Here is a 15,326-nt window from a genome sequence, read left to right on the forward strand (position 1 = left end):
GCACCAGTCAGAGGCAGGAAGAACATAGGAGACAGCAGGGCTGGTGTGCGGGGCGAACACCACTGCCTCTGGGGCTCTGTCACTCTGTCATTCCACCAGCAGGCACTGGTTGGGGGGGAGTGGGGGAGGGAGGCTCCAGTCACCCCTCCTTTTCACATCCCGTTGGACAAAGGCAAACACCTGAACCCCGTGGTGGGCTGCTGTGGTATGGGGGCCCCAGGCACTCGGTTTTCAATGTCTGGTTCCCCAGTCCTCCGATGTGACATGGCAAGTGCTTATTGTGTCCCAGCAACTTGGGGACGCAGGTCTACCAGCCCCAGATTTTCTGGAGTGTACACAAAGGAACGTGCCTCAACTCCTGGAAACCACCAGCCGCAGACTGAGGACCTTTCCAGAACCCCGGGAGATGGTCTAGGACGACCTGACACTACAGAGCACAGGATCCAGGCACGAACAAGGAGACTGAGGCAGGCACATCAGAGTGGCCTCTTCCTGGGGGACATTTGTGCAAACCATCCTCTAACACCGCAGACCTCTAGGACATCGCCCACCCTACAGAAGCCCCTCTAATGTCCCCCCTTCTGTGAAGCCTTCCTGAGTGCCCTGTGCCCACCGCTTCCTCCCCTGAACCTCACAGACTCGACATGATGCTTGGCCCGGCCCCTGAGGTGCAGCGAACCCCCAGCCTGCACAGCCATGCCCAGCGAGGCCAGGAAGCCTCGTGGGGGCCTCCTCCCTCCCCCTCCGCCTCTCGGGTGCCTTGAGGAACACTACCCCAAAGCAGATGTTCTGCAGGACGGCCGAGTGCAAACGTGAGTGCACCCGGGACTCCGGCGTGATGGCAGGTCACGCGGGGCTGCTCTCGTGCCTCGGGACCTGTGCCACACCCCCCAAGCCGACCAGCAACTGCGTCTGTCCTGTGTCGAACTGTCACTCCGTGATGCTTCCCAAGCCCAGCATTGGGAGGCCGGCATGAGAACATGTCGCTAACACAATCGATGCTGGAAAGACACACACGACCCACGACATTTCAGGGAGGCGGCCTCCCCTTGCCCTGAATCCACCCCTTCTCGGTGGGAGCCGGGACAGGGAAGGGGCTAAGGAAGGACGGCCGCGGCCTGCGTCTCCTTGGCACGCCCTTTCTGAGCTCTGCGTGCTGAGCACCTGGCGGCGAGGCCCCCAGGGTAATTCTTGGGGAGCACAAGCCCCAAGTAGGGGGCACCACGCGCCAAGGTGGCTGCCATGAAAAGGATATGATTCTCCAGTGGACGTCCAGCTTGCTGTCGATCTCCAGGCCACGGGCTTCCTGCCTCTCTTCCTCCAGGGGCTTCGGATTTGCAAGCTGTCCCTTCTCACCAGGGGATTCTGGGAAACTCTCGAAGCTGAACTTGTCCACTTGAATGGCCATTCTAAGAGAGGGGAAACAGCAGAGAATGAGTGAGCAGGGCAGGGTCGGCGGCTGCCTGTCGGAGCATAAGCACAGGCCTGCTGGAGACCGTAGGACTCATCACTGTCAGTAGGTCAGATGGGTTCATTCCAAGGAAAGGGACTGGCATACTCCCCGGGCAGCACCAGCCCCGGAGGTGATTCAATGCACAGCCTCGACCTGGAGACATGGTCAGAGACCCTAACCTCAGAGGAGACTCACACTGCCCCGGAGAAAACATCATTTCTGGACCAGGGTGAGGCAGGCAGGATGCGGTGTGGGCACTTAGAGGGAACAGGAATCATTTAATGCTTGGGACCCCAAGAGCCGCCTCAGCAGCGGTCCCTTGTCTCTCAGTCGCCCCCCACCAGCCGTGCCCCGCCCGTCCCCATCTGCCCCCGCACCCAGGACCCTCTGTTGTGACACCTCCTTGCCAGGTTTCTGCTCCACTACCATGTCCTCTCCAAAGCCTCCCCACCTGCTGGTGTGTCCAGCCCTCTCTAACTTCCGGCAGTTTCTAGAACACACTGGGCTCTTCCTGCCTCAGCCTTGGTGCTCACTGCTCCCCAGGCTGGGACCCTCTCCTCCTGAACCCCCGTTCTCAAGGCTGGAGCTTGAGGAAGGTGTTCGGGGCACCCCCCCTCGTCCCACCTGCGTGACACCATTAATCTCTGCCGTGGCATTTATCAGGAGCTGTAAAAACACTTACTTGTGGGCTTCAGGGTGTATGGGGTCTACTGGAATTTAGGTCCCTGAGGGCAGAGGTCTGCAAGGCCATGCCATGGTCTCCAGGCCTGGGTAATGCCTGCACGCTGTGACCAGCTACTCCCCAAACAAACAGGGCGGGAACCAAGCCTTCCCACCACCGCCACACCGGGCCAGTGCTCACCTCCCCCTCGCGGCTGCCTGACCTTGTACCTTGCCCTTGTTCGGCTCCGGGCCCGGGCACTCTGCAGCCTGCCTCCACTCCCCACCTGGCAGCTTGGAGCAAACTACTGAGCTGCCCGTAAATACAGGGCCTTCGGCCAGGTGGTGTCCGGAGCTCAGCTGCCCCAGAGAATGCGGGGGCTTTTGGAGCCAGAACTCTGTCTGAGAGCTACACGGCCTCCTTCTGACGGCGGAAGTAGACGGGCTTACCGGAAAAGGTGGGAAAATAGCAAAGAGCATAAAAAAGAAAGAAGGACTCAAGCCTACACCCTAACTGTGATACCTTCGTGCTAGTCTCTCTCCTATGTATTTGTACATCAGTGCAGTTCGAATGACTCTATGTGTACAATTTATTACACATCTTGTCTTACTCACATGCATGCACATAAATATATACATAGACTACATTACACCTGCTTTTTCCCAGACTTATTTGAGAGAGAGACAGAGAGAGTGCAGGGCAGGGGCAGAGGGAGAGGGAGACAGCAGACGCTCCGCTGAGCGAGGAGCCTGATTAGGAGCCCGATCCTAGGACAGAGATCATGACTCGAGCCAGAAGTCAACTGTCAGTTGCTTCCCTGGCTGAGCCCCCCAGTGGCCTCTGTACCATTTCACTTTCAGCGCACTACAAACACTGCCAAATCACCACAAACCAGTCTGCTGGACATCCCCTCATGCGGCCATATGATTGCTTACCCAATGATCGCCCTGCTTTCAGACTCAGAGCTCTCCCAATTTTTAAAAGATTACTGTTGAAAAAATCCTAAACATCTTCATGCTTCAGTTTCCGGTCTGCATTTATGCTGTGTGTGGAGCCCGTCTCGAAGCAGAAACTGAATCCAGAGGGCAGAAAAGGTCAAGGCTGAGAGCGCTGAGCTCGTTCTCAGACAGGCTCCCCCTGAGGCACACGGGCAGCGAGATGGTGCCCCGCACGCCGCGCCCCTGCAATCCTGGCCAGGACAGAGTTTCGCTCTTCACTAGGAAGAGGCAAAATGCTGCCTCGCTGATGTTGTTGTAATTGGCAGGTCTGAGTCGCTCCAGAGACCGGACATTTTTCCAGAAGCTTATTAGCTCTTTCGTATGTACTTTTCTTCCCCCGTGAGGTGTCTACCCGTACGGCAAGAGCACCCCTAATTTCCCGCTCAGCAAGGGCTCTCCCCAGGCCCCCACCTTGAAAGCAGACCGAGGCAAACGAGTGTTCTCTTCAAGCAAAAGGTCAGGATATTTCCTAGCTTTCACTAAAAAAGGCCAATTTCCATTCACCGGGTAACCCAAAATAACTTTCACCTTTGAAAAGTGTTTGGCAACATCCTGGATCCCAGGCTCTCGCTGCTGAACACAGAGGGGCAGCGCCCGGCCAGCACCCCACATCCTCAGGGGCGGGACATATGCCCAACGCTGCGCCTGTGCGGTTAGATGTGGGGGCTTCGCCGGACGGCTTTTTGAACAATTTCTGGAGAAGGAAGCACCAAACCGCACCACCTCCCTCCACCCTGGATGAAAGCATAACCTGGCTGTGCCGTAACACAGACGGCGGGAGGAGGTGGACATTCACAGACACCTGCCCCGCGCCGAGCCCCGGGCTAAGCGCTGTGCACGGACATCCGCCCAAGTGATTGCAGCCGGGGGAGGAACGTGATCTCCTTCCTCATCAGCCGCTGCCCCACGCCAGGGGCCGGCGACCCGCATCGAAGCCGTCGCCCAGACTCAGCGCTACCGCTCTGCTTACAGCTTCCTCCGGCTGGCATGCAGAGCACCGAACAGGGAGTCGGCTTTTGGTCGTGCCGTGTGCAGAGCTGGCATGGCATGGGACACAGTGCCAGGGACGGCGAAGCCTGCTGCCTCATCTGCACACCAGCGCCCCCTGAATCTACCAGAGCCCCCACCCCCACCGCCTGCGACAGGCAAGGCCGGCGAGTGTCCCGAAGGCGGTATCCCTCCTTTCCCACAGACGAGAATGCTGGGGGACCAAGAAGCTAACTCACTAGGGTCACCCAGCTCAAAATCCCATAGCCAGAATGCCATGTCCAAAGCCAAGGATTGCTTCCCCAAACCACCGGAAGCACCGCTGGCCTTGACCTCTCCACACGGTCTCAGAGCACAGCCCCTAGGCGTCACCACCCCTCCTCCATCCTCCCTTCCAGGGCAACGTGTGGCCGGTAACCTGTTTTCCTGGAGCTGAGTCTGGATGCATGAGCTCTCTGCCTGCTGAAAGCTGCTGCGTTCCATGAAGCAGCAGAGGGACCCTCCGCCTGGGTGCCTGGGAGCTGCCCTGGTCTGAGTCCAGCCACGCAACAGGCTTCAGCCATCATGGCTTGCGGGGTTTGCTTTTGTCAGGAAGCCACCGGACTGGGGACAGCAGCGCATTGGGGACGGGAACAACTGTGGGGGTGTGCATGGGAGCACCAACGTGAGGCACACGCCGCTCCGCCCCAACGGGCGCGCGGCCTGGAGTGCGGTCTGCAATTCTGCAAAGGGCGGCTGCAGTTCTCATCTGGGCACATGGGCCACCACCCGCCCGCGGCAGGGGTGGGCTGCACACCCCGGACGACGTCACGTCCATATTCTCAGTAGGCAAGCCTTCTTCCCAACGACAAGGGAACACCAAGCCGTAAGGAGGCACGGCAGCCGCGGGACTGGCCACACGCACGTGGAGGACAGCTTCCCAGCATGGCCCTCCTCGCTCGGGCTCACACCCATGTGACCTCTGGTACCTGGGGCGAGGCCACACACGTCGGAGGGTATCTGGGCAACCCCCCACAGGTGTCCCAAGAGTAATTCAAAACCAAGGCTGATCCGTGGGCAAATCACAGAAAAATAGGAAAACACAACGTTCAGAAATGATAAAGGGAGGAGAGATGAGGCGGGACAAGGACCCCCGGGGAGCACACGTGCCCTCCAGGCGGCCGTAGGACTCGGCACAGGGCAGTGACGGCCCTCCGGGGACTGGGACCGGCACGGAAATCCCCCTTCACAGGAGACCTTGTGTTCAGGACACTTCTGCCGTTCTTGTTTGTTTCTACTCCTTTTTACTTTTTTATTTTTAATCTAAGTGTAACTGGCACTTGAGTTTCAGGGGTTCAACAGTGACTCAACCCTTCCATACGCACCCCGAGCGCTCCCCACAGTGAGGGGCCTACAGCGTTACCGTGTTCTCTGCGCTCTGCTGCCCGTCTCCGAGATGACTTCTCCTGGAGCTGGAGGTCGGCACCCCATCATCCCCATCCCCCACCGCCGCCGTCCCCCACTGCTGCCGTCCCCCACCGCCGCCTCTGGCAACCACTGGTTTGTTCTCCGTGCCTGTGAGTGTTTGTTTCCTCGTTTGTTCGTTTCTGTGTGTGTCTAGGTTCCGTGTGTAAATGGAATCATGTGGTGTTCGTCCCTCTCTGTCTGGCTTGCTTCATTTAGCACGATCCCCTCCTAGATCCGTCCGCGCTGTCCAGAACGGCACGACCTGTATTTGCCATCGAGTGAAGGCATGGTGGTGGGCACAGAGGGAATGATCAGTGGTTAGTGGCTGACCTGGGCCCAGAATCTGATCTCTGGTCTCCCCGTCCACCGCGGTCTCAGAGCGGGAGGACATCCACAAGTGACGCCAGGAGGCAACAGGTCCCCAGTAGATGGGCAGAGGGTCGAAGAACCTGGCTCTCATCACAGCCACTGGCTGGCACGGGGGGCGAGCTCCAGGGCTAGGCCGCCAGCTCCCCTCAAGGGCGTTCGTAGTAGTCTTAGTGTCTCCCCTACACCCCTGGCCTTCTTTAAAGCCAACCTGGTTCTCTAAAGTAGGGGGAACGCCCGCTGGCTCAGTGGTCCCTCTAAGAAGTCTGAGCATGTGTGTAAGTGTGCTGCCACTTTGCCAGGGGTCGTCTGGATTAGTCGCAGGGACCAGGCTTGAATCCCGGATCAGGGGAAAAGCCCAGGCCACACACGCATGTGCCGGGACAGCCTCCTTCAGATCTCCTGCAACGGCACCCAAACGTCAGCCCCTCCCAAGGCTGGCCCAGCCGCACAGACCCTCCCAGCACAGCTCATCCCGGAACAGTGGTACCCGTTACCGGGTCCCTCCCGGCATGCAGAACTCGGCAGCCCAAGCTCCTCACCTCAGATGAGCTAAACCCCTCTTGTAAAGGTTATGTGTGGATCAAATAAGGCAGCAGACACAAAATGGTCAGCCCAGTGCCACGACACCAGCAGCCCACTATAGGCAGCGGCTGTTGTCATGGGGGTTAGCCCCGCGTCCAAGGTGCTCACAGACGCAGAAATCACCTCGGGCCGCTCGTGGACCCGCAGAGGCTCTAGATTCAAACGCATGAGTGAGTCTCCAGGAGGCATCCTGGTGTGCAGCCCTGCCAGACGGTCCCCACCGCGGTTCCTTTCCAATCATCCTCGATGGGCCAGAGTTCAAGAAAATTAATACCACGACTGAATGCCAATTTCCCATGTTTAATTTTATGACCAAATGTGACCATTATCGTCAAGAGTTTGCACTGGAGAAAGATGCTGTGGTTTCTGAAGTCTATATAAAAGTGGTGATTTTTAAAATATCGTGTGATTCAGTCTTTGAGCAGCAGATAACCTCACCAGCGAAGTCATGACGATGACATTTAAATACAAATCAGAGACTTGAGTTTAGGAGTGCTAGCCACATATAATTAAATTGAACTTTCACTAGGAGATAATTGATCGTTACAGCACTGGGATTCTAAATTCAGGTGCTGTATCGCATGGGCGTCTGCTTGACGAGACCGGCCTCTTGGGTCTTCTAACGAAGTACAACCCGAGCAAAAGGAAAGTCAGCCCTGAGGAGATGCCCACCCTGACAGGGGAGGGGCTCAAAGCAGAAATGGCAGGAGCCCTGACATCTGGATCAAACCCAAAGAAGATCGTTTTCCCCTTAAGCCACAGAGATCAATTACAATAAAGAAAAACCCTTCCTTACTATTAGTATTATTTTTTTAAAGATGTATTTATTTATTTTAGAGACGGGGGCAGGGCAGAGAGAGAGGAGAGAGGGAGATGATCTCCAGCAGATTCCTCACTGAGCACGGGCCTAGCCTGGGGCTCAATCCCACGACCCTAAGATTACCACCTGAGCCAAAACCGAGAGTCAGATACTCAACCAACCAAGCCACCTGGGCACCCGCTTTCTTTATTATTTTTAAGTGAAGAGAAAGACACCGCGGATTCTGAAAATCGAAGCCCAGCACAATCCAATCAGGACATCACCAGGGAGCGCACCAAGCACATGCCGCCTGGGGGCCATCAGCTCTGTGTTCACAGCAGCCCCGAGAGGGACTAAATCTCCTCCTCACATCACAGTGATCCAGACAAGACCACAGGTGTCCTGGCAGGCGCCAACCAGTCCCCAGGGCAGAGCCCTGGAGTGCATGAGTTGCCCCTGAGGACTCTGTTCTCTTGCCAGAAGACCATGTTCCCTCTACTAGGAACGCTCGCACTGTGCCTAGGAGCGTCCTGAACACTGACCCCAGGTTTGTCACCTGTAAAGGAGCACACGCCGGTCTAAAGAGAGGCCATCTGTGGATTAACAAGCACAGCACATGCTTAATACGGAGCCTCTGAGAAGTTCTAGCTCCTTCGTTGCTATTGTCATCGTAGCTGTACCTTCCCGCCGGTGCCCAAACCACACACCGGCTCTGCCCGAGCCGGCTCTCCTCCCGGCCCCCTGCACACCACACCGCCTCCCGCACGGCTGCATTCCTCCTTCCCCTTTGCCCCGGGGTCTGGGGAGATGCCAGGTCATGCGGCCTGCCTCCTCCCCACACCCCTGTCCGGGTCTTCAGCCTCCTTCCACATGGGCTGCACCAGCCCCGCCTCCCTCTCCCAGCGCCCTGGACCTTGCGCCCAGGAGACGGATCACAACATGCACACACCGCCCGGATCTACAGGTGCTCCCGCTTGCCTGGCGGGGGAATGGCAATGCACAAGACAAGAACCTGCGGACCCCAGAGGACCTCCGTGCCCTCTCAGTGGTTTCTGAGAGCTTCCAGGGCTTCCTTTAGACAAAGGGAACCAAGGAGGCTCAGCAGAAGGGAAGCAGCAGTCATCCCCATGCTTACTGAAAGAGCCGGATGGAAGGCTGGAGGCGGGGGCAGTCGCAGGTGACGAGGCCAGTGCGGAACTAGTGCAGGGCCCAGATGAGAACTGCCACTGGAGACGTGAACTTCCCAAGGCGTGGAATCCCCAAAGTGACAGGCAAACCATCACCTGCCTGATTACCATCAGTGTGCAAAGTCGCATTTGCACGGCCATCGACAAAAAGCAGGAATGCAGAACGTCTCACAGAGCAGAGATGCAGAGTTGAAGGAGATTCCTTAGCAAATGAAAGTTAGAACGCATTCCCTAATGCCCAGAACTGTTAGGGAGAAACGAGATTTTAAAACCAGGAACCCCTAACACGTATGTGGCCCTCGTGTGGGCCCAGCCCTGCCAGGTCTGAGAGCGGACGTCAGCAGGATGCTGCTGGAGTCAGGAGGCTGAGCCCAGCCCGGACTAGGAGCGCGTGCCCGGGGAGCTGCGGGTGGGCCGGGCAGCTCCATGGACGCCCCGGAATGACACCCGGCGTACAATGTGGCCCTGGGAGCCGCACACAGCCCCAGAAGGGCCTAGGCAGGAGGTGGCGACCTCAGAGCCACAGGGCAGGATGCATGGAGGGGGGGGTCAGACAGGCCAGAGGGGCCAGCACACGGGGAGGCAGGGGCAGCGATGCTGAGAAAGACGCTGGCCCTGAACCCAGGTGGGAGGGAAGATAAGAAGTGGGGGCTTCACCAGTCCTACCTCCGCGAGCAGCTCTTCTGACAGAGTTCCCAGTGGACCTGCCACTAAGACTGCAGCAACACACACAGGGGGTCCGTCCCAGTAAACCCATCCCAATTCCAAACAACCTTAAAGTCAAAACACGTCGCACACTCAACCTACCGTCCACACAGCAGAGCCATGCCTGCCGCAGTGTGCTCACCGCACCCCCGCGAGCCTGCAGAGGGCAACCCCCCCACAAAGCTCATCAGAACAAAGTGCTGACCGCTGCACAGAGCACGTGGAGTCCTGCTCACAGAGTGTCCGGAGGGCCGGGTGGGCCCAGGATGGCCCTCATGGTCACTGGGGTCTGGGAACCTCGGCCACTGCCACCATCCTGCACATCACGAGCCGGGAAAAGCTCCGTATCCCAGTGAGTTGCGCGGCACGTGCGTCCCTTCTGCATGGCTGCGAAGTGGAAAGCTCCAAGGCGAATCACGGTCAGACCGGGAAGGCTTTGCACCAGCCTCCACCTGCTGCCTGGCGCCGGCGCGATGGCTGCGCAGGCCTTCCCCACTGCCCGAGCGAGCCACAGAGCTACGCGGCGCGTCCCACTGCCTGTTCCTGGATCACGGCACGCTGCCACCATCCTGGTGCCCCACGTCGTCCTGCGCTCACACCCTGCTTGCCCGTCCACCCTCACTGGCAGAGTCACCCTCTCACTCTCTGTGCTTCTAGTAGTTTCTCTGAAAAGCGTCTGTTGGAAAGACCAACAGCAAGAGTGTACTTCTCCCCGTGCGACGAGCAGAGACCTACCTGGCCTCACCTGTCCAGCGCAAGGCACAGTGCCTGACACGTGGGAGCCGAAAAAAATGTTGGCTCTAGGAAGAGCAGCCCTAAAGTCTTATTACATTACTCTCCACCCACAGAGCTGATCGGTATGAAAGCCAGGAAATGCCCCCATTTTGTTAACAAAATGCCTCAATCATACTAAATCCACTGCCATTAGTTAACAACAACAACAAAATGCTACCGCATATAATTATACATTTCATTGATTCTAAGTTAAAGCTCTTATTTCCTAAATTAGATGAGGAGAACACACAGGAACAGGAGACAGATTTCCCCGCGCACACATGGAAGGTGCGCGCCAGGCCTGCTGACAGGGCCACGGCCAGGGTGCGGCCTGTCCTCCAATCCCAAGCCCGGAGCTCCGTGCAGGGTGACGAGCGGCGCTCTCAGGGTGGCAGGGACCCAGCCCTGTCGTAAAGTCTGTGTCATCCTCGGTAAATCACTTGGCCTTCTGAAGCATTCTCTTGCTGTAAAAATATGGATAATGAGGCCAACCCCAGAGCACAGCAGTGAGCTTTGAAAAAGCTGCCAGCCGTGTGCCCAGCACTGGGTACACTCAGGAGACGGGAGCAGCTGGCATCAGTTCCCACCGCACCCACCCCGGCACACAATCCAGCCCCATGGAGCAGGAGGGAAGCCGTGGCACACGCAAGAGCTCCTCAGGAAGGCGTCCAAGACCCCCACTGCCGGGGCCTATGCACCTTTGGTCCTCAACTGTTGTGACAATCACACACGTGCACACGTGTACGTACATACACACACACACCAGTCCCGGGGACCTTCGGCAGAGGCACAGGGCTAGGCCTTGGCTCCTTCCTAGGGGACCTGCTCTGCCCGGTGCCCAATGCCCACCCCACGAGAACCACGTTCTTGCTGCACGGAACACCAGCTGGTGGTTCGTGCCCGCCGTGTTAACATGGCAGTCTCCGACACCACCCCTCCATCCACCGGACCACGAGTTCCACGGAGCAAGGGAACGATGTTTTCCTCATCTTCTACAAACCTGGCACTGACGCATTCAACAGGTGTTTGCTGAGTGAATCACTGTCAACTGCCTTTGATAACCTGTGCGATCTTCGTGAGCAGAAGGGGGGCAGCCTTGCGCTGCTTGGCCACGGAGGGCAGAGCCCAGGGACTGAAGCCACCCTGACCCTCCAAGCCTGAACACAGGTGAACCCGACATGGCCCCCCGTCACCCCCACTGATGAAAAAGCAAAGTCCAGACAGATACAAAATAGCCCCTGAGCTCTGGGGGGAGAACGCAAGCAGGAGGGCGTGGAGAAGAGTTGCATGCAACGAACCTCCCACACGGGGAGTGGCCTCCCACGGTCCCTCTCCCTTTCCCAGGACTGCAACTCTGATGGAAAACCAGAAAAAGGGGACCCAGAAGCGTCAGCACATGTATACGTGGAGGGGACCCAAGAGGGGAGAGAGCCAGAGACTTATAAAGAGTAACACTCAAAGTCTACAGAAATGACATTCACAGTGTCCCAATACAATTTTTTAAAACTACCAGGCAAAAAAATTTTTTAGAAGACCCAGGAGACTGCAACCCACTCGGAGGAACCAGTGACATGAGCCCCAAGCTCGTCCGAATGCTGGGACGGTCAAAGGCTGCTCCCCGGGGCGAAGGGCGGCACTTGGAAGGAAGGAAAATAAATTGACAGTAAAGCACCAGAAGATCTTTTTGAAAAGAGGCAAAAGGAAATTCTCTATCTTAAAAATACAGTAAAATTCTTGAGAAACCTCGCAGAATGAGTTCAGTAGAACAGACACGACAGAGTGAACTTGAAGACTGAGCAGACATGAAGTACCCATAAACCGGGCCTCGCCAGAACCTGAACGTTTAGGACTCCTCACGCCACGCGCACGCACGGGGGACTTGGGCCCCGCCTCCGTACTGGGTGCCTCCAGGGACAGCCCGACCAGCACGGGCAAGGGAATGAAACAGACGCTGGGCGACACGAGGCGTACGAAGGGATGACAGGCACGTGGGACGTCTCGGGGGAACCAGTGGCACCCGCGGTCCCCGGCAAGTGTGTGTCCAGACCAGACGCACGGGGCAGCCGGGCACGTACGAGGCTCCTGGGGGGAATCAGCTCCTGGAACAGACCTGCCCCATGAGCCCGTTAGCCACTCTGCTGTTTCCAGGAGTGGCAAACAGGCGTCTGTCACAGACTCGCGCGTGAACGGTCCCAGCGGCTTGGGCTCTCTGCAACAGCCCAAGAGGGGAAACAGCCCAGAAGTGAGCGAATAAACCAGCAGTAGCTCATCCTCGTCAGGGCGTACGGGTGGGTGGGCGGTGAGAGCACCACGGGATGTGCCAGCAGGGGGACACGGCTCTGAGTGGTGGGCACGCGCGACCCTGAAGGATGCCGAGTCTAGACAACGTCGCGTGGGGGAAGACACGCAGCCAGCGGCGAGCTCCTTCCGAGAGACGGGCAAGGCTGGCTCCGCCCAGAACCACAGTCCTGCACGACGTGGGCTCTTGGCCATCTGATGGACGTGTGGCTTCCAGAGCCGGCGGCGCCCAGGCTTGAACCCTGGCCTGGCTAGCGACTGCCCGCCTGGAAGTCGGTTTTCTCGTGTGGCGCGTGGAAGCAGCCAGGCGTCTGCCTCCCCCCAGGCCATTGAGTTGAGGGAGCTGGCGGCCAGGACGTGCCTGCCAGCAGCCATGTGCACTGCGGCCACACCCTGGGCTCAGCCACGCTCACAACTCCACACGTGCAAGGCCCCTGCCCTCCTCCCAGCACAGACACCACACTTCTCGTTAACTAGCAAGGACCCGCCCCTTGGGGGTCCCCAAATCCTTATGCAACCTGTTTGGGGGGGCTCATCTGCTTTCCTCCGGCACTTGTGCTGGAACGTTGCACGGCTCTTGGGAACGGAGGCTCGCTGGGAGGAGGAACATACGGTCTTCTGTGCTCCTGCCATCCTAGTGTAAACAGCAAGCGCTTAAACCCCCTGAGGAAGACAGTGTGCGGGGGTGGGGCTGCACAGACCCCGTTGCACACTCCGAGGACGACTGTATTTTGTGCACATCCGTGACCAGCAACGACATGATGAAACTGACAATTATCCTTTGTTCTGCTCGTCCAAAACTTAAAGCAATTCTCTTTAAAAATACAACAATGGATAAGCAACATCCTCAGCTTTAGATTTTAGGTGCCTTTTTGAGGTTTTCCTCCAACAGAAATCACACAGGCGAAGACTGTGTCTGTCATGTTTTAGACACAAACATCCCCGAGGCTGTGCACCGTGTAGCACGGAGGACACGAACGACAAGTGAAGATCCTAAAACCTAGAGCCACCAAGAGAAAACAAAGTCTGGTAAATTTTAGTTACGACAGACACCTTTAAGTCACCTTACAACACAGCCGTTCTGAACCACGGTGCTGGCCGCTGATTTGCCAAAAAGGACAGACCCACAGCTCAGCTGCGTCCATGCTCAGGCAGCCCCTCCCGCAGGGTTCCTAGGCTCTCGGGAGGATAACCCTGTGCCTCTGCTAGGACCATGCTTCCACGTGTGTCCTGGCACCTTGGGACACGAAGCCACCACCTCACTCACAGGTGTGGGTGGAAGGCGCCCCAGCGAGGCCTCGTGGGGTTCACTGAGGAGGTTTGAGAACAGGTTGACCCCGGGAGGCACCTGACTTTCCAGCGTCACTTCCCGCCCACAGCTCTGCACCCCACACGTGGCAATCTCATATGACATGCCGCCAAACGGGAGGGGACAGCACCCCGCAGGGAAGGGAGGGCACCTGTGCCTGGGAGCAGCACAGAAGGCCGCAGGAGTGACCGACAGCTCCTGCGACCAGACACCACCGCGTGTCTAACCCTTCCTGTTGCATCGGGTGCCGGCGCCGAAACACTCAGCCGCACGGACGGACGGACAGGTGTTGGCCAAGCACATCCAGCCCGTCGTTGGTACAGCAGGTGAGCAAAAGCAAGGCAGCGAATGCTCCCTCAGCAGTTCTCTGTGGCAACCCTCAGCCCCGCAGGTCAGGTGGACCGTCGGCTCAGGACCGCGCGGGGTAACAAGGGGGTCGATGACTGATCAAAGCTCTGAACTCTGTTTTGCACTCAGGATAGAGAGCGTGACTCAGGCCTTTAGGGAAACAGACTAGAGCGATTTATAGTCTCCTTTCCAGCTAAGACGTTAAAAGGACAAAAAGGTAATAGTGACAAGGTTAATATTCAGAGACAATTTCCATCCTTCCAGACCTGTCAAATACAGTAAGAGGCAGTCCACATCCGGCCCCACGGAAAAAGAAATCTGTACAAAGACACTTCATTTTCAAGTAATCGTAGTGACTGTGGTGGTCACCCCTGTGGCGGTGTCTTGGAAGCCCCGACTTCCCCAGGAGAGGCTCAGAAGAGGAAGGCGGGCGGAAGGAGACCACCCAGGGTTATCACCGTGGGGAGATCACAACAGGGACGCCGTGAGTGTTCACCACGCAGAGACACGTGCACGAGGTCACAGACTCCTCCTGACCCTGAAGCACCCCCATCTCACCGGTGTAGAAACTGAGGCCGGGCAGGCTAAGCCCCTGCTGGGATCAGCCCTCGGGCACCAGAGCCTCCTCCCTCCCAGTGCTGTCCTGCACAGGAACCAAGTCCAAGGCCGCGGCTGCTTACGCTCCCAGCTCCCCGCTGCTCCGGCAAGGGCATGGACGGGAGCACACGCGCCTCCAACCCACCTCGACCACAAGCAGCGTGAGGTCCCAGTGGGGCTTGGCTTTTTGAGCTGAACACCAGGAAAGTGAGGGCAATACTGCCAGGTACCATCACCTGTGCCCTGGGACCCCTTCCCCTCCAACCTCCACAAGCACATCTGCATCCAGAGCCGGGGGAGAACACCCCACTTCACAGAGGAGGAAACGGGAGATGGGGGCGCTTCCCCCATGAGGCCAACACAGGGACCAGCAGTTTTCCAACAGGACATCTTACTGGCGGAGTCCCAGGGAGAAGGAACAATCTAGACTCTCACACGCACCTCTTGCACGCGTGGCAAAAGCAGCCGCCCACTGAAACCCAGCCGTCAGTGTCGGGAAGTCCACGGGGTCAGGGGACACAGGGTCGACAATCTGAGCCCAGCCTCCACCTGCAGCCACAGAGCTCCGGCCCAGGCCTCCCACTGGTGTGTATGAACAGCCCCTGCCCTGCGCATGGCCATCGGCGTGGGGTGGCCCAGTCTGTGCAGGGCGCAACTCTCCAACCTCTGTCCGCCCGTTGGGGTAACACGGAGACCCTGGCCAGCACTTCTGATCAGAGAGTCACTAAGGATGACAAGCCCCGCGCGGCAGACGAGGAAGGGGAACCCACATGCCCCAAGCGAGCCAAAGCCCGTTTCAGCCTAGCGACGTGG

General features: G+C 58.0%; 1 protein-coding gene across 3 annotated transcripts in view; it reads right to left on the minus strand.

Moving 5' to 3' along the window:
- TRAPPC9 (trafficking protein particle complex subunit 9) overlaps positions 1 to 15,326 on the minus strand; it is a 487,526-nt gene that overhangs the window by 113,529 nt on the left and 358,671 nt on the right. For all 3 annotated transcript variants that reach the window (XM_045078162.1, XM_045078161.1, XM_045078160.1), the window contains one exon: positions 1,256 to 1,409. In XM_045078162.1, coding sequence (XP_044934097.1) covers positions 1,256 to 1,409 — 154 coding nt within the window. The remainder of the gene's footprint in view (positions 1 to 1,255; positions 1,410 to 15,326) is intronic.

The sequence above is a fragment of the Mustela putorius genome, unplaced genomic scaffold (genome assembly GCF_011764305.1).
Source record: "Mustela putorius furo isolate JIRA1106 unplaced genomic scaffold, ASM1176430v1.1 tig00000228_pilon_pilon_pilon, whole genome shotgun sequence".
Lineage (NCBI taxonomy): Eukaryota > Metazoa > Chordata > Mammalia > Carnivora > Mustelidae > Mustela > Mustela putorius.